We start from the raw sequence: 23,236 nt of genomic DNA on the forward strand, positions 1-23,236 counted from the left end.
AATTAGCCAAGGTCATTTCTCACTGTCCAGCAAGTTGTTGAACCTGGCAGCATCACTCATAGACTTCGGGGCAGAGTCAGGCCATGTCTCTGGGTCCAGGTAACGCAATGTGTGTAGTATGGCAGGTAGGAGCTCGATACATTTCCATCTTAGAATATACACAGGCCTGGGGCGCTTGGGTTGCTCAGTTGGTTAAGCGTCCAACTTTGGCTCAGGTCATGATCTCATGGTTTGTGAGTTCAAGCCCCGCATCGGGCTCTGTGCTGATAGTTCTTCAGATTCTGTGTTTCCCTCTCTCTCTCTGCCCCTCCCCTCCCCTGCTCGAGCTCTGTCTCTCAAAAATAATAAATAAACATTTAAAAAAAAAAAAAAGAATATACACAGGCCTGTCTTCCCCTCACTCTTGTATTTACCATCAGGAATACTGGCCTGGCTTTCTACAACTGAAATGGGAAAAAATGGTCCTAATTATGCTGCATTACAAAGTTTGAATTTCAGGCTTTGAAGCTTGGGGAGTTTTCCCCATGTGTAAGATAGGATCCCATATCCTTCATCTTGTGGTTTGCAGACTGGTCGGGATACATCCAAGGTTAACATTCTCTATTTACAACTTGGTTTTTAAGAATAAAATTTCATTTAAAAAGAAAAGTGCTCCCTAAAAATAAGATAGCAAATCATTGTTTTCAACCATTAATGCTGCTCAGGAATGGATTTGAAACACAGACATTAGAGTTAAGAAAATAAAAAGAGAAAACTGATTTTCACAGGAGGAAATCCTGACTCAGATGGTAGCAGTGGGAGTCTCCTTTCCAGTTACTGACGGCCAACTTTCTGGACCACACTGAAATAATAATATGTGTCTGAGATAACACTCCCAAATTATTACTCAGAAAACCATGAGATGACCGTTCGTTACCCAAAAATCATTTTATTCTGTTCTCCTTGTACCTACATGTCCCACCTACAAATGGGCCTAATGTGAAGAGTTTCCTGTACCAAATCAGAAAACAGAAGTATGAGAAGCCCCTGCCAATTGAAGGTCATTAGGCAATGAAGGTAAAGTAAAACTGACATGATTTTGCACACCAAGAGACAAAAACACAATTTATTTAAAATATAATGGAAGGGCACCTGGGTGGCTCAGTAAGCTGGGTGTTTGACTCTTGATCTTGGCACAGGTCATGATCTCACGGTTCATGAGATCAAGCCCTGAATTGGGCTCTGCACTGACAGAGCAGAACCTGCTTGGGATTCTCTCTCTCCCTCTCTCTGTGCCTTTCTCCTGCTTGCACATGCTCTCTCTCTCTCTCTCTCGCTCTCGCTCTCGCTCTCGCTCTCTCTCTCTCTCTCAAAATAAATAAATAAACGTTTAAAATAAAATAAAATAAAATAAAATAAAATAAAATAAAATAAAATAAAATAAAATAAAATAAAATAAAATAAAATAAGATACACTGCTTTGTGTAAAGCCAAGTATAGTTAGGATAGCATGGTCTTAACACACACTGAAATTCTACCCATGATGAGGCCAGGTAATGTTCCAATTTATAATTTCACAAAGAATTGGTTTTAGCCCAAATAAAGATAATTATTTTATAACATGTTGACCCATGGTAGACCTTCAGCGGATGTTCGTTTCTCAAATTAAATTGTGGTGACTGTTCTTAGACAAGGACTGTGTCTGATCTTGCTTCACTCCTCCCCACTTTGCTGTCCTTCCTCCCCATCTCAGCCCCATCTCTGTGTGCCCCACTGGGACAAGAAAATGTGTAATTCGTTTTACAGTTCCAGCATTTAGGCTAGGGCCTGGGGGGAAGGGATTAATGACACTCAGTGCTCTCCTTTTGGATTGAGATCATTCCCCTGCACCTGCACGTGGGCTTGTAACTCCTTCCAATTCCAAGCACTGCCCTACTAGGTGCTTTTTGAAAAAGTTGACATGAAATGAGTCTGTTGGGAAAACCTTATAAAGGATATAATTCCAAGGAAAGTGGAACAGATGGGACAACCCCAGAGCCTTGACTGGGAAGGACAGGCCTGGCCCCTGCCTGCCCTCAGGAAGCCTCATGCTGGGCAGGGAAGCTGGCAAAGGATAAGTAATCCCAGGAACCAGAGATGTCACAAAGGAGAAGTGCCTGAGGCTACATTAGTGTACAAAAGGGGATTCCAATCTCTAATGGGAAGAAGGATCTTCTTCAAATTGAGAGCAGAATGATAGTATATTAGTTTTCTAGAGCTGATATAACAAAAGTCCTACAGATTGGGTGGCTCAACAGAAAAGAACTCTCTCTCAGTTCTGGAGGATAGAGGTCTAAAATCAAGGTGTCGACAGGGCCTAGGGAAGACCCCTCCCTTGTGTCTTCTCAGTTTCTGCTGGCTCCCAGCAATCTTTGGTGATCCTTGACTTGTTGCTTCATCACCCCAATCTGTGCCCCTGTCTTCCCTCTGTGTCAGTCCTCTCCTCTTATAAAGGTATCAGTCATACTGGATTTAGGGTCTACTCTAATTCAGTGTGATCTCATCCCAACTTACTTATTTACATCTGCAAAGGCCTTAATTCCAAGTAAGGTCACATTCTGAGGCTCCAGGAGGACATAAATTTGGAGGGAGATATTATTCAACCCACTACATATGGGTAGGACTCATAAAACAAAAGTGGTGGCCACAGGGTGAACAAGAATATCCCAGGCATAAAGAATGAAATGTGCAAAGGTCCTGAGATTGAAAAGAGCATGTCAAGTTCAAGGAACCGGAGGAATTCTGGTATGGCTGTGCATAGAGAATGTCTCTGACAAAGGTAAGGAGCCTGGGTGGCAGCAGGACCCATGAGACCCAGGCCTTTCCCGGTCAGGACGTGAGGTATACATTGAGTGGGGATTAAGACAGTACCTTGAGACAGTTCTAGGCATAGTGGCCTAAGGTAGAACAATAAAGGTCATAACTTGACTCAAGTCAGGACTGGATGAGCACCGAGGAGACATCTTGCCCAAACCTGGCACTTGGGTCAAAATTTTCAACTCATAGCAGGGACTCCAGTCTCTCAGAGTTCAAAAGATTTTCCTGAGATTGCCAGTTATGACCATAGGACTTATTTCCCAAATGCAACGTCACCATGCTCTTCCTTACACAGGCGTTACATGAAGATGTCCTATGAGAAGTCCTCCGGGATGTCAGCATAAGTTGAATGAATAAAAGTAAAACTGGTTTCTATGCCATGGGATGGATGCCGTGGGCCTTTAATCTGTTTATAGCATCTTGAATCTCCATAACTGGCTCAGCAGAGGCAGCATTTACCAAACTAATTGGACCACTGAGCCCTTCCTTTCCCAATCTCAAAACAAAATGTGTTTTTGGAGGCAAACACCAGGCAACCCTGTCTCAGCTGGTACTATCTCCCCTAGGATATATCAACTTTTCAGTATATAATTTTTTGTACACACGGATATTTTGAAACTGTTCAAAGAACTTTAAATCACCGAGAAATAACAGTCGGCTCATCTTAAATCTTTGAGAACCAGGAAATTGATACGTAGCCAAGAAGCACCCCATGAGCTATATAATTTCTGGAATTGCCACTATGCCTTTTGGGATCCCACCCCGGTTGGTTGGGGAATGAATCTCAAGATAAAAGGAATTATGTAGTCATTGGCTCAGGAAGACTTTGAGGAGGGAAGCAATAGAGAAAAGAAAGGGAGCATAGCTTTGTGATGTATTTATGCCAGTTCCCTACTTAGTCACTGTGTCCCACCGACTATAGCCAGCGACCAGCTTCGCAGAGAGGCAGTAACTCTACTGTATCTGAAGAGGCAGGGATGCTACGAACAGTGCGATGAGACCAATATGTCTGGTAGATTTTGGTCCACTGAGTGATTCATTCATTCAAAAATATGTACTGAACACCTATACACTATGTTATTGTTGATGATGGTACCAGAGTGATAGCCAAACGTCTCTGTCCTCCTGGGGCAGATATCTTAGCAAAGGAGATGGGGATTGAAAGCCTGATGGCTCAGGATTACAGGCCAGAATTCGTATTTTATAGATTAAGAACTGCCATAAGAACAAAGCATGAAAGAGGTGCTAAAAACATTAACACCATTACCAACTCCCTCCTATCCTGCTGGTGTGGCTTGGTCAGTTAACCCCTTGGTCTGCTTTCTCATTGGTAAAATGCATTTTATAGTAGCTCCAGCCCATAGAATTATTGAGGATTAAACCAGACAATGCTTGTATAGATGCCTAGGACAGTGCTCAATAAATGATGGTCACTATCACTATGATCAGCATTAATATTAATATTATATTAATATTAACCATACTCCCAAAGACGCCCAAGGATGACAATGAAATAAGCAGAGCTTTGATAAGGCCTGAGTAACAAATTCTGCAGAGCTCAAAGACCCGTTATCTGTATTTTGTTGCTGTTGTGGCTGTTGCTGTTCAGAAGAGCCTAACCAGAGTTCTCTCTCTGCTCAGTGAGACCTTTTTGTAATACAGGAACTAAAAGGTAGGCCAGTACCTTGGAAACTGGGTATCAGACTACAGAAGTCTTTACCCATAGAGTTACACAGCTGAACATGCCAGCTACTAGCCAAATGTGGCTGTTTAATTTTAGATTTAAGTTAATTGAAGTTAAATAAAACTCATATTTTAGTTCCCCTGTCTTCGCTAGGCACATCTCACATGCTCAATAGCCACATGTGGCCGTTGGTTACCATAACAGGTGCTATAGATATAGAACACTTATATCATCCAAAAGACAGCGCATGGAAGTGTTGCCACATGGCTAAAGGCCCTACACTGAACTTGTAAAGGCCTGTGTAAATCTATTCAGAAAGAGACAACATCATCCCAGGTACTTTATTAGGGTGATGTTGACTAAAATCCCCCTTCTGAGAACTCCATGCTCCCACCTACAGAAGTTGAGACTGCCCTCCTTCTTAGTGATCCTCTAGCACCTTCTATTTCCCCCATGTTAGCATTAAACACACTGTACCATCATGACCTGTTTACTTGTCTGTCTCCCTCATGTTCCCTGTTACTTCCTTTGGGGATCCCCACCAAGCGAGGCCACAGTAATGTAATCCTGATCAATCCCCATGGTTTCAGATGGCTAGCCCTACCACTGTCCAGTCTCCCTCACCTGAGGCTGTGGGCATGTGACCCAGACCAGAATAATCCTTGGACTTACATCTAAGCCACTAGGACAGATGCTCTCTCTTCCTCTGGGACCATAGTGAGAAATAATCCTGCAAGCACACAGCCATATTCTCCATCACTAGGAGATCACCTGCCAGTGAAACATGGTCAGAATAGAGGAAGGTGGAGAGGAAAGAGGGAAGGAAAGATTCAAAATCCAAATGACAATGCTGAATACTGGATCCAGCCATGTCTCAAAACAGCACATTCCCTAGAATTCAAGTTACCTGAGCCAATAAATGTATTCCTTGCTGGAGCTAGCTAGAATGCAGTTTCTGTCACTTGCAACCAAAATCCTGAGGAATGCATTTTCCCACAAGAGGGAACTTCATGAGGGCAGAGACCTTTTCTATTAAGTTCACCATTTTAGCCTCTCATACTGCTTGGAACAAAACAAGAACTCAGCACACAGTGAATGAAGAATGAAGAAATATCCCTTCTCTTTAAGAACATGCAGACTTACCACTGATCCGTACTATTATACCACTCTAAACATGGAACGAAGTTTCCTGAAGATAAAAAATCCTAGCAAAAAAACGTCCATGAGTCATTCTTCTAACAATCATTTTGTGTCCAAGAGACAAGAGGTGTGTTTTCTGTTCAGAACCAAGCACTGAGTGACCGCAAGACATTAATAGGGCAGTGAAACACCATAGGACCATGACTCGTGTCTTTACTAGCACAGAAAAGATGCAGGAATTTTACAAAGTTAAAATTCTGCCACAAATGTCACAAACATGGTAAGTATTTCTGAGTCGATGGCTCTGACTGATTAAAAACCTTGTACATAAATTCATCTCCCCTGTTAGATACACCCTTCATGAGGATGTCCTTTTGTTATGAACTGGATGTTTGTCCCTGCCACCAAATTCATAGGTTGAAAACTAACATGACCCTGTGTGACAGTATGCAGAGGTGAGGCCTTCCGGAGGTACTTAGGTTTAGATGAGGTCAGAAGGATGGAGCTCCCACGGTGGGATTAGTGCCCTTCTAGGAAGAGTAAGAAATACCTGAGCTTTGGCTCCCTACCATGTGCAGCTACAAGGAGAAGGTAGCCATCTGCAAGCCAGAAAGAGGGCTCTTACCAAGAACTAAGTCTGCCAGCACCTTGATCTTAGACTCCCCAGACTCCAGAACTATGAGAAATGAACACCTGCTGCTTAAACCACCCAGTGTGTGGTATTTTGTTATGGCAGCCTGAGATGTCTACTGCACCCCCCACCCCGTTTTTTTTTGTTTGTTTGTTTGTTTGTTTTTGGTTTTTTCTTTTCAAATTTCCTCATGACCATAGTTTAAGGACTTCCTGCTGGCGGAGACAAAAGATGATCTATGGTTTCTTCTTATCAGCTCCACCCTCATCCAAACACCACGTGGTAAGATGGTAAGAGGTCCCTGTAGCTTCATCTATGGATCAGCCCTCACCCATGCTTTATTTTCAGCAACATCTGTGTTAAATTTGCTCTCTGTTGAGTGTATCAAAACAGATTGCAATTTGGTGACACTGGAACTTTAATAGACCACTGTTTATTATAACATTATCTTTACTAGGATGCTTATTGTTTAAATTTCTGTGAGCTCCAGGAGGAACCACGTGTGCCCCGCTGAACACAACTCTTGGGAAATGTCGAATAATCTGGCAAAGCAGACACTTGGCAGGCAAGTCTCAGGGGACAGATGCTGTGTGCAGGGCAAACGGCTCCTCGAGGCGGAGGCTGGCGGTCTCTGTGCCTCAAAGTGGGAAGACATCAGGTGCCTAGTCTTACTTAATGAAAACATAAAAGTCTCCACTTAATTGCTCCAAGATTATGCCGGGAGTTTTTTCCTTCTTTTAGGTTGAGCTTGTTAATTTCTGCAGCTGTGATGTTGGCACAATTGCAGCCTCGAGTCCTGTTTTCACAACTTGTGAGCAAAATTAAAACTTCCCTTCTTAATTAAAATTCAAACCAAGCCAGAATTAAATTCTTATTGCAAAGTGGAGGTCTGGGGAGGCCTCAGGAACACCTGTTCCAAAGGTATGATGGACAAACTCTGATGAACATACCATCTGAGGGTGCTTTTGGCGGCCCTGAAGATGAGCTGGTGCCATCGGCGGTGCTTGGGCCAGTCCGAGCTCTTCCTCCGAGGCGGTCAGCTCTGGAGTGGGGAAACCTCAGTTCATAGTTTCCATTTCTCTTTTTTTTTTTCTAATTTTTTTTTAACATTTATTCATTTTTGAGAGACAGGGTGCAAGCAGGGGAGGGGTGGAGAGAGAGGGAGACACAGAATCCGAAGCAGGCTCCAGGCTCTGAGCTGTCCACACAGAGCCCGATGCGGGGCTCAAACCCGCGAACCGCGAGATCATGACCTAAGCCGAAGTTGGACGCTGAACCGACTGAGCCACCCAGGCACCCCTCACATGTTCCATTTCTTACCCCTTTGGTCAGAATTTAAAATTCAGCCCGATTATGACTTGTTCCTTTCCACGGTAATAACAATGATGATAGTAACTATAGTGGTAGTAATAGTAATAAAGCAAACTCTTGTCCAGAAAGATCAAATATGCTGTGTCTCACACCCCAACTCCTCACTTTTGGTGCAGCTCGATGAACTGCTCTATTGAGAAAGATGTGGAAACCACGTGCAGATCTAAATGCCTGTGTGTGTGTACGGACGCCATGCTACCGCGCCTATCTGGACCATGACAATAGATATAACAGATTTGAATTTAATCTTTCATTTTCTCCTAATGGGAGGGGGAAAATTTAACCCTGAACATGAAAGAAAAATATCACAGGGTCATTAATCTCAATCATAATTCTCAAGGCAGGGATACTCACCTGGATACTGCCTAAAAAAGCCCTTTGCACTTCCAAAGTACTGCCATATGAGAGACGGGTCACGATCAAAGTTATCTACGAAAACTTTGTTTAGGGATTCGGACCAATAAACCCCATTGACGATTGCTGGGTCTGAAAAGAAACAGAGAGAAGAGAAAGTTACAAACCAAAGTGAGAGAGAACCCCGGCTGGCGTCCCTTGGAGCCGGCAGATAGCAGCAGCATGAGACTCATCTTACAGGAAGCTGTGAAGAAAGTTATAGCTTCCCAAACATTTAGCTCCTGGGAACTCCATACATCAGGGATTCCTCATCCTGCCCAAGCCCCCAGAGCCACCCAGGAGCCTTTATTGATGACTCCTTACTTGAAAAATACATCCCTTTATTTGTAACTTTCAACCTTGTACAGCACAGAGTTCTTGAGAAAGCAGAGAGAGACCTTCTCAGCATTATTTTCCACCTTTTGCCTCTCCTGGGTCAGAACCCAGCAATAAAAACAGGAAAAATGTGTTTTCTCTCACTGAAATGACCTCAGCCAACATGGTCCTGTTCCAATTCTCTTCACCTCTGACTTAGAAGTTTACTTTTTTAAAAAATAAATAAATAAATAAATAAATTGCAATTACATAACTACATCTCTCTACCTCTTTTGTTCAGCAAATGGTGAACTCCAGGAGGGCAGGAACCATTTCATGTGGTCTTCTGCTGTGCCCCTTTGACCAGCACATGGCAGAAATTCCAGACATTTATGGACACATGAAGAGATGAATGGATGGGGGTGTCTGGATGGCTCAGTTGGTTAAGCATTGGACTTCGGCTCAGGTCATGATCTCACGGTTCGTGAGTTCGAACCCCGCGTCAGGCTCTGTGCTGACAGCTCAGGGCCTGAAGCCTGCTTCAGATTCTGTGTCTCCTTCTCTTTCTGCCCCTCCCCTGCTTGTGCTCTGTCCTGTTCTCTCTCTCCAAAATAAATAAACATTAAAAAAAATTTTTTAAAGAGATGAATGTATGGATAGATGAATAAAACAAAGGTTGCTCATCACAACCGTCTACTCTTCTTCCCTTGTGATCCCATGAATAAATCTCTTTTCTTCACCCTTGGCAGCCCAAAGCTAACTCTTTGCCTTCTGTCCACAGATAAAAATTAAGGGCAAAGGCAAAGAAGGACAATAAGTTTTGTTTTTTTTTTTTGGCATAGTGGTTGAAGAAAGATGGATCACTAAGGATGCTTGGTGACCATCCACTTTTTCTTAAACTTCTTAAGATCCAGTTTCAAAATGATGCCACATAAAGCATAATTCTGTTAAGAGGGGAGATCACCATCCAGTCCCAGCATGATGAGCGTAAGAATGACAACAGGGTGAGCATGTTAATGATGAGGAAGAGGAGGGGAAGGAGCAGAAATCTTTACTGAGTCTCTCCCGTGGTGCAAGCACGTACTTAGCTCATCTCCCATTGCCTCTACCACAGCCCTCCAAGACAGGCGCCATTAGTAACCTCCATGCTCCACAAGTAGAAACGGAGTACCAAGAAGTTAGGTTCTTTCCTAAAAGCATCCAACTCATCAGTGACAAAGCTTTTGATCTGTGATTTATAAATGGGATAATAATACACATCTTAAAGGGCTATTTGAAAGGCTAAACAAATCTACAGAAGACGACAAACAGCAAAAGGCATTCAGAAATTCATCAATGGAGCAATTCCATTCACCTGGATTCCAACACCCTCAACAGAACTTCCTGTGGGACCCAAGTCACAGAAATCCCACCATGGCATCTTTATTCCAAAGATTCCTGCATTCTACACCAGGGGGATAAAGACAGATTTGGTCACTCTAGTCCTCAAGTTGCGTAGTAAGCCAACTAGCAAAATAATGCTAGAAATGGTCATGTGAATTAGGTACAGTGACAAGGAAACTCACTGTTGGCACAGTGCACCCCATCCCTCCTCCACAGTGGCCTGCCCATTGCCAGACTGCTGCCCCCAAGATGCCCATCTGAAGAGGTCTGAGAAAGAGCCCACAAAATGGCGCCTAACCCAGCAGGCAGACATGGTGTCTTGTATTGTCTTACCTCCAGCCTGTCTTATTCTTTCAGATTGCTTACCCAGATTCCATAGACAAGTGGGATTCTGAATCTCACCTCAACGTAAGTGCTCAAACTCTTATAAACTATAGTAAACCACATCATAGGCTCGGAGAGTGAAAATGACCAATTCAACCTTTTACCACAAAGTAATTTTGAGAAAGACTTTATCCTCACAATCCTGGAAAATTTTTTGCTCCTGTACAAGCTTGACAATAATTACTGTGACTCACTCCTTGTTACAAAAGCCACTGAAATTAATCCACAAAGATGTAAATACAATAATGACACCGAAAACTCCATGGTTCTTGCCTCCTCCATCAATGGCCTCAATTATGTTGCCATCATATAAAAACTTTCCACAATTAGAAGCAAAAATTCCATTTCCCTCACTCACTGTCTCAACATGTTAAGCAGTCAAACAGTTTCCAGTTAGAGATTCTTTTTTCTTGACTGTGGTTTCTTTGGGGGTAGTAAAAGGCCACTCATACCCCAAGGTGGTCCTAGAAACTTGGGGTTGCCCCTTGGGGACCTGTGAGCACCTTCAGAAATGCAAAAAGAATTGTGATGGTCAGAGGTTATTTCAACAATCATTTTGACACTAAATGTCGCTCTGAAATTATGCCTCTTTAAGAAAAGGGGGCTTTGATTTTCCCAGGGCACGGTGAACAAGGGCAGGAGAATCACTAAAGAATATGGTCTAGTTAAAATGAGGGCTGTGTTACACACACCTATTTGATCAAATATTTGAGATAACATGTCCTCTGGCTTGTAAAACAATCACAGTATATTGATTTCACAATCTTGCTTAGCAAGCAATTTTAATAGAAGGGAAAATCTCGAACTGCTGTCCATTATTCATCGTCTAAGAGATGAAAAGAAACAAGAAACAGGAAAATGCTAACGTTATAAAATGGGGCCTGCATCTAAATATCTGGGTTAAAACAGACACTAAAACTTAAGTTAAAAATGGTTTTCCCAACATCACTGGCAGAGAGCAGAAATGAAAGAGCCCAAAGGGTCAGTGCCACCCATCACATCCTGCTTACCCAGGTCCTCAGATCCTTCCACTGTCTACTGAGGAGGAGGTGAACATGACACTGTGGGCCACATCCCAGCCAGATGTTCCCTCTATGGCTGCTGAGCAGGTGTGCTTTTTTAAGGTCACTTGCAAAAACAACAGCATCATCCTAAGCAGGTTTCCCTTCTACTTGTGTGTGTTTTGTTTCTACCTTTGTTGAAAAGCCCTCCCCCTCTGTCTCATTTAGCATTCTTCAGGAGTCTCAGACTAATCTGAGCGTGGGTTTCACTTCCACCCCTAGTCTTCTTAGGAGGTTAATGTATTGTATTAGTTTCCTGTGGCTGCTATAACAGATTACCACAAACCGAGTGACTTAAAACAGAAGAAAAGTATTCAGGAGGCCAGAAGTCCAAAATCAAAGAATTGGCAGATTGGGTTCCTACCAGTGGCTCTCAGGGAGACTCTGTTCCACGCGGCTCTCCTGGCCCCTGGTGGTCACCAGCAACCCTTAGTACTTCCTGCTTTATAGACACAATCGCTCCAATGTCTTCCTCCATCTACCCGCAGCCTTCCCTTTGTGTACCTCTGTGTCATCTCTTTCTTTAAGGAAACCAGTCACTGGATTTAGGGTCCACCCTAAACTCCAGATGAGCTCATCTCAAATCTTTCACTTAGTTACATTTGCAAAGACCCTGTTCCCATATAAAGTCACATTTGCAGGATGTACTAGAGGTCAGGACTGGGGCATATCTTCCGGAGGCCACCACTCAACCCCCTGCATGTATTCAGACTCCCTTAATTATGCTACATAATATACCCATATTTCATGGTTTGTATATGTTCTTTTTAAAATCTGAGTTTCATATGGGTAGGGCTTTTTCCTAGTGAAAGATCCTTTTAATGGAAACAGTTCAGATTTTCACGTCTGCATTATAATTTTACAAGCTTACCATTCTTCTCAATCTCTGTTGATAGGTCCTACCTACAAGGCTCTCACTTGGACTAACCTCATTTCCCTTAATGCCTCATTTCCCTTAATGTGTCAATGCCCAGTTTTCTGCTCAATACAGTGAGCTCCATGTCACATGGTCATTTTCTCCAATGTCCCTGTCCATTCAGTGTCAACTTATTATTCACAGTGGTCAACGTGAAGTCTAGCAATAGCAGTTCTGCTTCCTGCTTCCTCTACCTTCTGAGAGATTAAATTACCTCCAATGCCAGTCAGAAATTTATCAGATGTTCAGCTTTTTAGTAGAACAGACTACAAGCAGATGTTTGGAGAGTAAGAGTCCCACACCACCTTTGTGATCTATTTGCAATTTGCATCTGAAAAGCAGCTCACACGTCCCTGCTCTGTCTTTATAATGTACCATATAACCCATAAAGAATTTGTAGTTTCCTTCTTTTATTTCCACCCAAATAACTGCTCTCACCTGTGCTTCCCCATCCCTCAACAAGTTTGCACTTCGTTACATGGGGGTTTTCTGATGTTACGGATGGCCGATGTTCTCTCTGCATCCTCCCCTACACACTCACACACTTTTCCATTTCTGTTCTGTATCTTTGAGTGGGTAGCCCCTCTTGTCATCCTCAGTCAATCAGCCCTTTGGGTTCAAGCAAATTAACGCACGTAAAGCACTCAGCACAGCAAGTGGCACACACAAAATGGTCCATACACATTGGCCATTATTTATGCCAGGCGTGAGGAAATAAATAAGGTCCCAAGAAGATCACCCCACTTCTTCTATCCCTGTTTTCTGCAGCAAGAGTCCCTGCACAGCATCTTAATACTACAGCATGCCAGTGTGAAATGCAGGCTTTGGAGTTGGGAGTCTTGGATATGAGACCTCACTTGGCACTTGTTAGTTAGTGGCCTTGGGCTTGTGACTTAGCTTCCCTGAGCCCCATTGTCTTCTTTGACCAGAGTGGCTTTCACTCAAAGGTTTCTGAGAAAAGGCACATAGGGTGCTCAGCAGAGTGGTACATCACTAGTCACAACTCTCGGGTGGGTCCCCTGCTCCCCATCCCGGGCAGTTCCACTCTCCTATAGCTATCCAGATGAAACTTCACCTAAGCCTCTTCCTCCCTTTCTCCAATTATCAGGGCAAGGTACTCTTGACAACTCTTACATTCATTTGTTCATCCAATGAATATTCACTGAGTACCAACTACATTGGGCATTCAGCAGTGACCCAGGCAGACCATGAAGTGGACATTTCGGTCTGAGGAGGGGTGACAATGGGCACATAAATGAAGGTTCCAAACAGAAGTGGGCGTGACAAAGAAAATAAAAAGGGATGGTAGGCTTGAGAGTTACCAGGTGTGGAAAGGGGAAAGGGGAGTTACTCTAACTGGGTGGTCCAAGATGACCTCTTTGAGGAGAGAGCTGAATGCTGAGAAGGTGTCAGTTTAAAAACACCTTGGCCAGCAAAAGCTTTGAGGCAGAGCGAGTAGCAAGGGCAAAGGCCCTGAGCCAGGAAGAAACCTGTGTCCTGGGAAACAGCAAAACAGCGAGTGTCGTTGAGGCCCCGTAAGCAAAGGGGAAGAGGTTTGAAATTGGGCTGGCAAGATGGGCAGGCTACGGTGAAGGTCTTAGCAGATGGACAAAGTCTCCTGCCAAGCATACATTTTCTCACAGACATAATCTGTACTCCACCAGTGCCAAGGCTCACTACGCTTTTATTCATGGTTCCAAAATCAAATTTCTTGTCTTATGAAATCTATAGCCAGCATAGCCTACTTCCTTCAAGCAATCAGGATCTTTACGGATGCCTTAGCACTTGGGTTTCCTCTCCAGACCTCAAAGTCACCTGATACGCTCACCATCTTTTTTCTCAATATCATTTATTCTCCAGTGAATTAGCAGCATCACTGTATTAATTTAAACTTGACATTTTCTACCACAAAATATGGGTCCATTTCTAGCAAATCTGAGTGTCCATGAATAATTACAGGCTAATCTAGAATTACAAACCACTGTTAACCCAAAAACCATTGAAGGGAACGGTCTGAATTCACGTTCAACTGGGCTTCTGAAGCGTGGCCCTTGTAAAGAAGGCTATTTCCTGCCTGAACAAGCTAGAGGAAGGGTCTTAGGTTTGCCTAAAGGTCTTTGAAGAGGTGTGACTCCTGGATGTGAAATCACAGCAGGCACAGGGGACTGAGTCCACACAAGAGCTCTTCTACAGTGTCGCACATTGAACCACACGCAGAGGGAGAATGGCTGGAGAGTCTCTGTGTCTCCCATTTCAGCAAGTAAACGCTATCTCTCGTTCATTCTAAATAGGTCATAGATTAAATAATGAGTAGTTTTGATGCTAATTATCAAGCACTTATATATATTGGAAAATAGCCACTAATGTGTGTTGAATTATAAAATAGACTTATTTGCCAAACATTTCCCCTTCCTCTAAACTTAGTGACGCGCTACATATTAAATGCAGGTTGCTTTCCACAAAGCTGGAGTCAATTTCTGGCAGTCCTGAAACCAAAGGGATGAGGAGGATTCATGGTCCAATGCTGAACCACTCTGCATGGATCTGGGAAGCAAAATGAATGGGAAACACACTTACCAGTTTGGCAAATCCCAGAAGGTGCTGGACACCGTCTCAGACTACTGCCTCAGCATGACAGATGTCAGGATTAATTGCCCAGTGAGATTTCACATCAATGACTCCACTTGTTTGTGTGATTTTTTGTTTGTTTGTTTTGCCTTAAATATATCAACTTTAAGTGGCCCTTCTCCCTTAACATATTTTAAATTTTGTGGAGAAATTCCCATTTCTCCCTCCTCATCCCTCTTATTACCCTGGAATAAATCATTTTCAAGTCTTTGTTGGAGATATTAAGAAGAAGAAAATGATATGACAGAAATCAAAGTATAACGATGATGATGACAGCAGCAGAGGCTGCCATTTCTGGAACACTTGCAACGGGCCACGTCCTATGCAAGATGGCTACCAACTCCTCTTCCTACCCCATTTTCCACATGAGGAAATTGACCCTTGGAGCACTGAAGTTCATTTCCCCAGGACATCATCACCTTACCCACGGGAGAGATTAGCTACGTTCCTCATCTAAACTATTAGATGAAAGATGACTTGCGTGGAGGCCTTGAACTCTATTTACTGCCTACCAGACAGTAAGTAGAGGGAGGGAAAAAGGGAAGGCACAGGACGTGTAGTCTAGACACCAGGTAGCAGGTGGCTCACAGCAGGCTGCCTGTCCCCAGCTGTCAGCAAATGAATGGAGTGGGTGGTCCCTGGAGAAAGGGGCTGGGATCAGGATGTCTTCAGGCAGGGCTGGACACGGCATCTTTGCACCTAATAATGCTCAGGATGTGTGCATGAGCTCAGGAGGACACGGTGAACGAAGAGAGGGTAGTGCTGGGAACCAATTCAGAGCTCTCTGCGAGAGTCCCCTTATGCATCCACCTTGGGTTCTCTGCTGCAGAGCCAGAGCCACCAGGGAAGGTCTTCTGTCACCACCTGCATTTGGATTTGGGGTCTGCTTGCAGAGGGGACATTTACAAGGCATAAAATCTTGAATAACACACTCTAGAGTGAAGATAAGCACATCTCAAGAGGCTTCTGATTCCAAAATGGCATTTATGATAAATTGTAATTAAGCCAGTATTCACTAGCTAATTTAAAACATCTCTGTCTTCAAAGATCATTTTCTCACTAACCAAGTCTCCCTTCAGGTCTGTAATGAAAAGCTGAAGGACCAGAGCCTCATTCCTTCTTGGGGATTTACTCTGGTTGGAAAGGGAACAAACCTCATCTTGCACAGGTTCAGAGATGGGGTGAGCATGGAGGCACCATTTTCCTACCACAGTACCAGAACAACAACAGCCTTGCAAATCCCTCATAGCGGTTCCCTGGAGCTCAGCATCCTGCTTGAAAATCTGTGCTACGTAACACAGCTAGACCACTCAGCTTGCTCCAGAAGCATCAGTCGTTCCTGCTAACCCATCACACGGAGATTGTACCCCACTGCGTGGTGCCCCAAGATGCTCTGGTCTGGCCCAGGATCGCTTTTCAAATCCGCTTCCCTTCCAGCTTCCAGCATCCACCCACATCTGCCCCTGGCCAAGCTCACTAAGGCTTCTCCGTTCTTGTATTTTAATTATTCCATTTATAGCAACTAGTTCTACTACCACTGGACAACCTGGTTAAAAGGTGTACATCATGTACTCATTATAGTATGGATTGTTTATTCACTCATTCAGAAAACATTTGCTGAATGCCAGGAACCATGCTAGGATTTGGGGATAAAATAGTGGGCAAAACCAAACATGGCCTTTAACCCAACGAAGCGTACAGACCAGTAGGGGAGGCAGACAACCCAGGAATTACCTAATTGTGTATAAATTTACAGTCATGATTAGTATAAGAAGGGCAAAACACAATGTTAGGAAACATGCTCTTAGGGGAGGTCCTGCTAGCCCAGATTTGATGGAGCTGGAATCTTCAGAATGAATAGTCATTCAGAGGGGAGGGGCAAGGCACTGCTGGCGTGGCGTTGCCAACTCTAAGTTTAAATACCCACAGTGCAGAGGACAGAAATGAGGCTGGGGTAGGTGGGAGGAGTCAGGGCCAGGGGACCAGGCAGGGCCTTGAAGACCCTGGTCTGCAGTCTGCTGTCAATCTCAAGAGCCATGGAGGCCCCTGGAGGGCCCAAAGACAGGGCAGCAACACCCTTGCCATTTGGAGAGGCAGGTGGTCGAGGGTGGAGGGAGTGTGTATAGAGGCTCCTGCTGTCGTTCAAGGGGGACATAACGGTGCCTGCACTAGAATGACACAGTGTGAGAAAGTCAGTGGTATGTAGAGAGAAGGAGCTCAGCAAACATGTGAGGGTCCAGGTTTTGCACTCTGAAAGCCAAGGTAGAAGCCCTCTTTGTCACAGTCCCAGTATCTAAGCGGGGAGTCCCCAGCAGCAGGGAGCCTGGACAACACCCTCCTGAGCACCGCACCGAGGGGGAGTTAGCCCAAGGGGAGCTGGCATGCTCCTCACATCGCACACAAATGGGAAAATCTATTGACGGCAACAGGGAAAACTATGTCCCCAGACAGCTAGACTGTCCCAGATTTGCTACCACCGACTGTTCTGTTGTAACAGTCCTCGGAATGTACGTCCTTGCCTGCCATTCTTGCAGCACGCCTCTCACTGACAGACGTTATTCATAAGCAGCATGAAAGAATGGGAACCAATAAGAATGGAAAATCCTCGACCACCCACATCGGGGTATTGCAAACCTTCAGTGAGGCTCTCCTTCTGGGTACAGCTATGCATCCACATGGCCCCAGCTGCCCTCACCCTCATTCTCCATCATGCTCATGGCTCCGGGGAAGGCCCATACTGTTTCTGAAAGAAGAGGCAACTGAGTCCGGTGAGGGGAGGCCACGCAGCCAGGGAGGAACTAGGCTGTCCCTTCACCTAAAGTGTTCCTTGGCAGTGGGATTTATGACACTCAGCCCTGGGCCTCTGCCCCAAAATCACTCCTCTTCAAAGTAAAGCCAAATAAAATCTTACCCATCAGTCAATAAACACTTAAAAAAATCTAGGGTATTTGAAACCTTGTCCTATGTTCTGGGGCTGGGTAGGGGGACATAAAGAAACAATTCTGGAGAAAACTGATGTTATGACAAGTCACACACAATAAAAGACAACCCCAGTGGGAGAATATATAGCTGTCATCCTTTAGTAAGAACCCATTCCTGATATTCACACAGAAAGTCTCCTCTAATTTCAACCTTTGGGAAGAGAGAAAGAAATTTAAACGTTCCTTCTTTCCATCTTCTGGACAGGCCTGGCTCCCAGTAAAATATGATTTTGTGGAGCCTGCCATCTGTACTGATGCTATCAGCTTTTTATTGATATTTAATATAAACAGGACCCCGAGGCTAGCAGGTACCCTGACAGGGTCTGAAATATAATTGCCAAGGAACCATACAAATGCGTGTAGCAATTAAAGAACTGTCAGGGATATTGCTGGTGTGGACACAGAGCTGCGGGCTGGATGAAGGAGGGATGTATGCAAGCAGGGAGGCAGAGAGAGCAGAGGGCTGTGGGAAGGAAATGGGTGGGAGACTCGCACATCCATCCTGCAGCAGGCCCAGAAATCCCACACAGGGAGATAAGGGGATTATGGACATTCAAAAAGGGAAATGAAGCTGGGTTTCACTTGGTGTTTGTTTTCAACACACAAAGACCAAGAGCCAGCTCTCCTGCCTCTGCTCTGAGTTTTATACTGCAGAGACAACATACAGCCAGTCTTGAGTCTGGCTTGGGTGGGGGATCCCAGGATAGGGCATAGGAAGGAATTTGTTTTCTGCACGGCTTTTAAGAGTTGTCATAGTGGCAGAAGGCTGAAAAACTGGCTGTGGCTAAGAAAGATGGGGTGCATGGAGATGAAAGGGGAGTTCTGAGTGAGGAAGAAGGAAAGACAGGCCAGTTGGAGGGCCAGGGCCAACAGAAGAGGAATCTGAGCACAGCCTTGAGGAGGACCAAGGAATGCTTTTTGCCAGTTCTGGTTGCAAAAGCCCTGCCCACACCTGTGGCTAGTACTGACTTCACAGGGAACCCAGCGGTGGTGGGGATGGGGATGGGGACGGTCACGGGGATGGAGGTGCAGACACGATCTCCACCCCGTACCAGGATCTCTAGTCATCCTTTGAGGGGCCCTGGAGCTTTGGCTTTCGTGACTGGAAGACATGGGGTGAGAAAGGGAGTGGTACTTAATGAATGGCTTGGGTTCGGGGATCAGAAGAACCAGGTTTAGTAACAGAACCATTTGTCATAATTTGCTCTTGAATTCCTAGGAGAGGAGCACCTTTTCAAATGGAATGCTGCTGCCAGAGATCTGGGCTGCAAATAGCCAATGGGGTAGTAGAATAAAGGAATCTTAATCTCCTCCTTCTTGAACCATGGATGGAGAGGGGTTTATGCCCTGCCCTCACCCCTTCCCAATATACACGCACACATATGAGCAACACGTGCACACACACACACACCCTACAACCCGCCCTAGACAAGCGCCTTTGAGTCGAACACTAAGGAACTTGTAAAGACTTTAGTAGTTAACATATTTCTTGGGGTGCCTGAGTGGCTCAGTCGGTTAAACACCTGACTTCGGCTCAAGTCATGGTCTTGCAGTTTGTGAGTTCGAGCCCTGCATCGGGCTCTGTGCTGACAGCTCAGAGTCTGGAGCCTGCATCAGATTCTGTGTCTCCCTCTCTTTCTACCCCTCTCCCACTTGTGCTCTGTCTCTCTCTCTCTCAAAAATAAATAAACATTAGAAATGAAAAAAAAAACATATTTCACAATGTTAGAGAAGTTTTAACCAACACATGGAACCACAGATACTCAGATCATTACTCAGAATGGGGTTATTTTTACTTAGTTAGAAACAAAGAGTTGATTTAAAGGAAGGCATTAAGGAATCATACAGGTGCTGGGTAGAAACAGGTGAAATCATGAGTGTGGCCTGGGAATGACCGGGGCTGGGAAAATGCAGCTCTAGTGGCTCCGAAGAGCAATGCCCACCATCTCCTCCCACATCTCCCCATGTAGGAAACTCACCTCAAAGCCTTAACAGTGTGTGGGATGACAGGGGACATAGGCTCCCATTCCTCATTTCAAAAAGTTGTGTTTTTTTCTTCAATAAAATATAAATACATCCTTTATGTATCCCTTCTCTCAACCTGACAAACTCCTGAAGGCATTCAGACCCAAGAATATAAAACTGTAGATGTGGTCGCATCATGAAGGGCATTCCAAGTTCTACACCCTGAGAGTGTGTAAGCAGGAGTCAGAAATCATCTGAGAAAGTGCAGAAAGAAGCCCCAAGAAGCAGATCGTGTTCTCTGCTCGTAAACTGCAGGGAAGATCCGCCCCCCGTCCCCACACACCCCACCCCCCGAGCTCCTGGGAGGAAGCCAATTTCATGCCAAGGTGGTTTTGATGGATATGGCACCAGGGGGCTGGGTTCACATGGCTAGAACATTATAGGAATTTGCTTTTGATGCCCAATTTCATGTGAAGATCACAGGTCGTAAACTCCCCTGGACTCTACCACTGGAAGTTCAGACTACTCCCCAAGAGCATGATACACACTGAGAATAATGCCAGCTGCCAATAATGTTGACCAAGTACTATTAACAATAAGGTTCCAGCTGTCTTTCCACCCGGTCGTCCTGCAAACACTTTCATTGGTTATTTCTTGTCTTGCTGAACAATAGCATTTGGGCTCAATTAATTGAGACCAAATGACTGACTTTATGGACCTTAGTAGCAGTGCTCACTGACTCCCAAGTGGCCCCTCCTCTTGTCATGAAACATCGCAGGGAATAGGTTTAATTCTGTTACGTGATTTATCACTAGAATAACTATACTGTTTATCATCCAAACCAAATCCCTTTTGATAAGGGGGCCCCTTTTTATTAATATAGAGAGATAAGCAGTATCAAGTAGGTCTATCCTTGGCAAGCCAAAACAGACAAGCACCCCATTTAGAACTCACCCCATTCCACAGAGAATGGAACTGAGTGACTGTGTGTGTGCATGTGCGTGCGTGCACTTTGATCTCTGATGTGATCATGATTGCTTAAGCAAAAAGGGTTAGAAGCAAGAAATCATTCCTGAAATAATACATCAAACGCTTACTTTTAATACTTGGCCAATCATTGCATGTAGGATCATGGCCTTTTGAGCACTGAGGCAGTTTGCTAGCAGTGGGCATTCAGCATGCTTTAGACACAGCCAAACTGTTTAGCTGATGGGAGAAGAGCTGAAGAACATTCATTAACCCACTACATTGCTTAACTGGAGGTTACTCAAGAGTGTTCTACTGTAATTAAATCGGTGCACCCTCTAATTCTTAAAGTTGGGAATCTTTTCAATTTAAAGAACCAAACATCCTACTCAAAATACCTTAAAAGATATTGGCTTCTAGAACTAAGAAGATGACGGGTAGGAATGGTTAAGGGGTAGACTTATCCCAAGATGGCCAATTATTTCACCAAGGACCCAGTTACTTTCTTTCTGTCCTGAATCCCACTGAGTTGGCTGCATCCTCAGACCCTTCCTCTCACACAACTGGCCCTTCTCCCTACAGCCTTTGCCCCAGCATCTCCGGCCGTTCCTTTCATAGGGTCACAAAACTGCTGCAGCACTTAGAGCCATCAATCTTTTCCCCACTCTACTGAGGGGTAGAACGTGAAATCTCCAAATGTCTCCTTACATTTATTGACTTTGAATATTGTAAGCCCATCCCTGAACAAGTCAGCATGGGATGGGGATGGGGCATGCTGATCCACCTGCTTGAACCTGTTAAGTCCTGGGTCTGATTTCAAGTCCAACATCCATAAAGGATGGGTCCCGAAAAGATATTCAGGGTGCCACTGGCAACAAGAGGAAGGTAAAAGTGCCAAGCCATAAACATCTCCTCCAAGGTTCTGATATGGTCACTAACACCCAAAAAATCGACTCAGAGGCCACAAAACCCATGTGACTCAGTATTTCCCCAACTACTAATCCACGTAAAGAATTTAAATTTGGAGGGACCATTTCCCAAGTGAAGCATTTCTATACCATAATGGTATACAAGAGGTATGTTGAGCATTCTAAAACTGCATGGCAGACAGAAGGAACTTTATCAAGGGAAGTTTAATGCAAAAAGATAGATCTCTTGGGATGCAAAGAAAAACATCAAAGAAGAGAAAAAGAAGTATTTCATGGGAAATAATGCTACAAGTCCAGCAGATTACATGCTACAAAAAACAATGAAAAAGAAGAATGTATTCCTACTAACATAAAACCAACAAGACCAGACATATTTAACAGGAACTGCACCCAAAGAGGAAGAAGTCAGTTGCTACAAAAATGATGTATGATCTTTGGTTAGGTTTATTCCTAGGTATTTTATGGTTCTTGATGTAAAAGATCTGTATGCTGAAACCTATAGAAAGCTTATGAAGGAAATTGAAGAAGCTACAAAGAAATGGAAAAACATTCCATGCTCATGGATTGGAAGAATAAATATTGTTAAAATGTCAATACTACGCAATGCAATCTACCCATTCAATGCAATACCAATCAAAATTGCACCAGCATTCTTCTCGAAGCTAGAACAAACAATCCTAAAATCTGTATGGAACCACAAAAGGCCCCGAATAGCCAAAGTAATATTGAAGAAGAAAACCAAAGTGGGAAGCATCACAATCCCAGACGTTAGCCTCTACTACAAAGCTGTAATCATCAAGACATCATGGTATTGGCACAAAAACAGACACATAGATCAATGCAATAGAACAGAGACCCCAGAATTGGACCCACAGATGTATGGCCAACTAATCTTTGGCAAAGCAGGAAAGAGTATCCAATGGAAAAAAGACAGTCTCTTTAACAAGTGGTACTGGGAGAACTGGACAGCAACATGCAGAAGAATGAAATTAGACCACTTTCTTACATCACTCACAATAATAAACTCAAAATGGATGAAGGACCTGAGCATGAGACAGGAAACCACCAGAACCCTAAAGGAGAAAGCAGGAAAAAATCTCTTTGACCTCAGCTGCAGCAATTTCTTACTCAACACTTCTCCAAAGGCAAGGGAATTAAAAGCAAAAATGAACTATTGGGACCTCATCAAGAAAAAAAGCTTCTGCACTGCAAAGGAAACATCAACAAAACTAAAAGGCAACCAAAGGAATGGGAAAAGATATTTGCAAATGACATGTCAGACAAAGGGCTAGTATCCAAAATCTATAAAGAACTCATCAAACTCCACACCCGAAAAACAAATAATCCAGTGAAGAAATGGGCAGAAGACATGAATAGACACTTTTCTAAAGAAGACATCCAGATGGCCAACAGGCACATGAAAAGATAGATGCTCAACGTCACTCCTCATCAGGGAAATACAAATAAAAATCACATTGAGATACCACCTCACGCCAGTCAGAGTGGCTAAAATGAACAAATTAGGAGACTATAGATGCTGGAGTGGATGTGGAGAAACGGGAACCCTCTTGCACTGCCGGTGGGAATGTAAACTGGTACAGCCACTCTGGGAAACAGTGTGGAGGCTCCTCAGAAAATTAAAAATAGACCTACC

The 23,236-nt window shown here is 44.0% G+C and overlaps 1 protein-coding gene across 1 annotated transcript in view; it reads right to left on the reverse strand.

Moving 5' to 3' along the window:
• CACNA2D3 (calcium voltage-gated channel auxiliary subunit alpha2delta 3) overlaps nt 1-23,236 on the reverse strand; it is an 864,056-nt gene that overhangs the window by 468,275 nt on the left and 372,545 nt on the right. Inside the window, exon 7 of the mRNA XM_040454466.1 lies at nt 8,016-8,147. Within this exon, the coding sequence (XP_040310400.1) occupies nt 8,016-8,147 (132 nt within the window). The remainder of the gene's footprint in view (nt 1-8,015; nt 8,148-23,236) is intronic.

Source organism: Herpailurus yagouaroundi, unplaced genomic scaffold (genome assembly GCF_014898765.1).
Source record: "Herpailurus yagouaroundi ecotype Mexico unplaced genomic scaffold, PumYag 213, whole genome shotgun sequence".
NCBI lineage: Eukaryota > Metazoa > Chordata > Mammalia > Carnivora > Felidae > Herpailurus > Herpailurus yagouaroundi.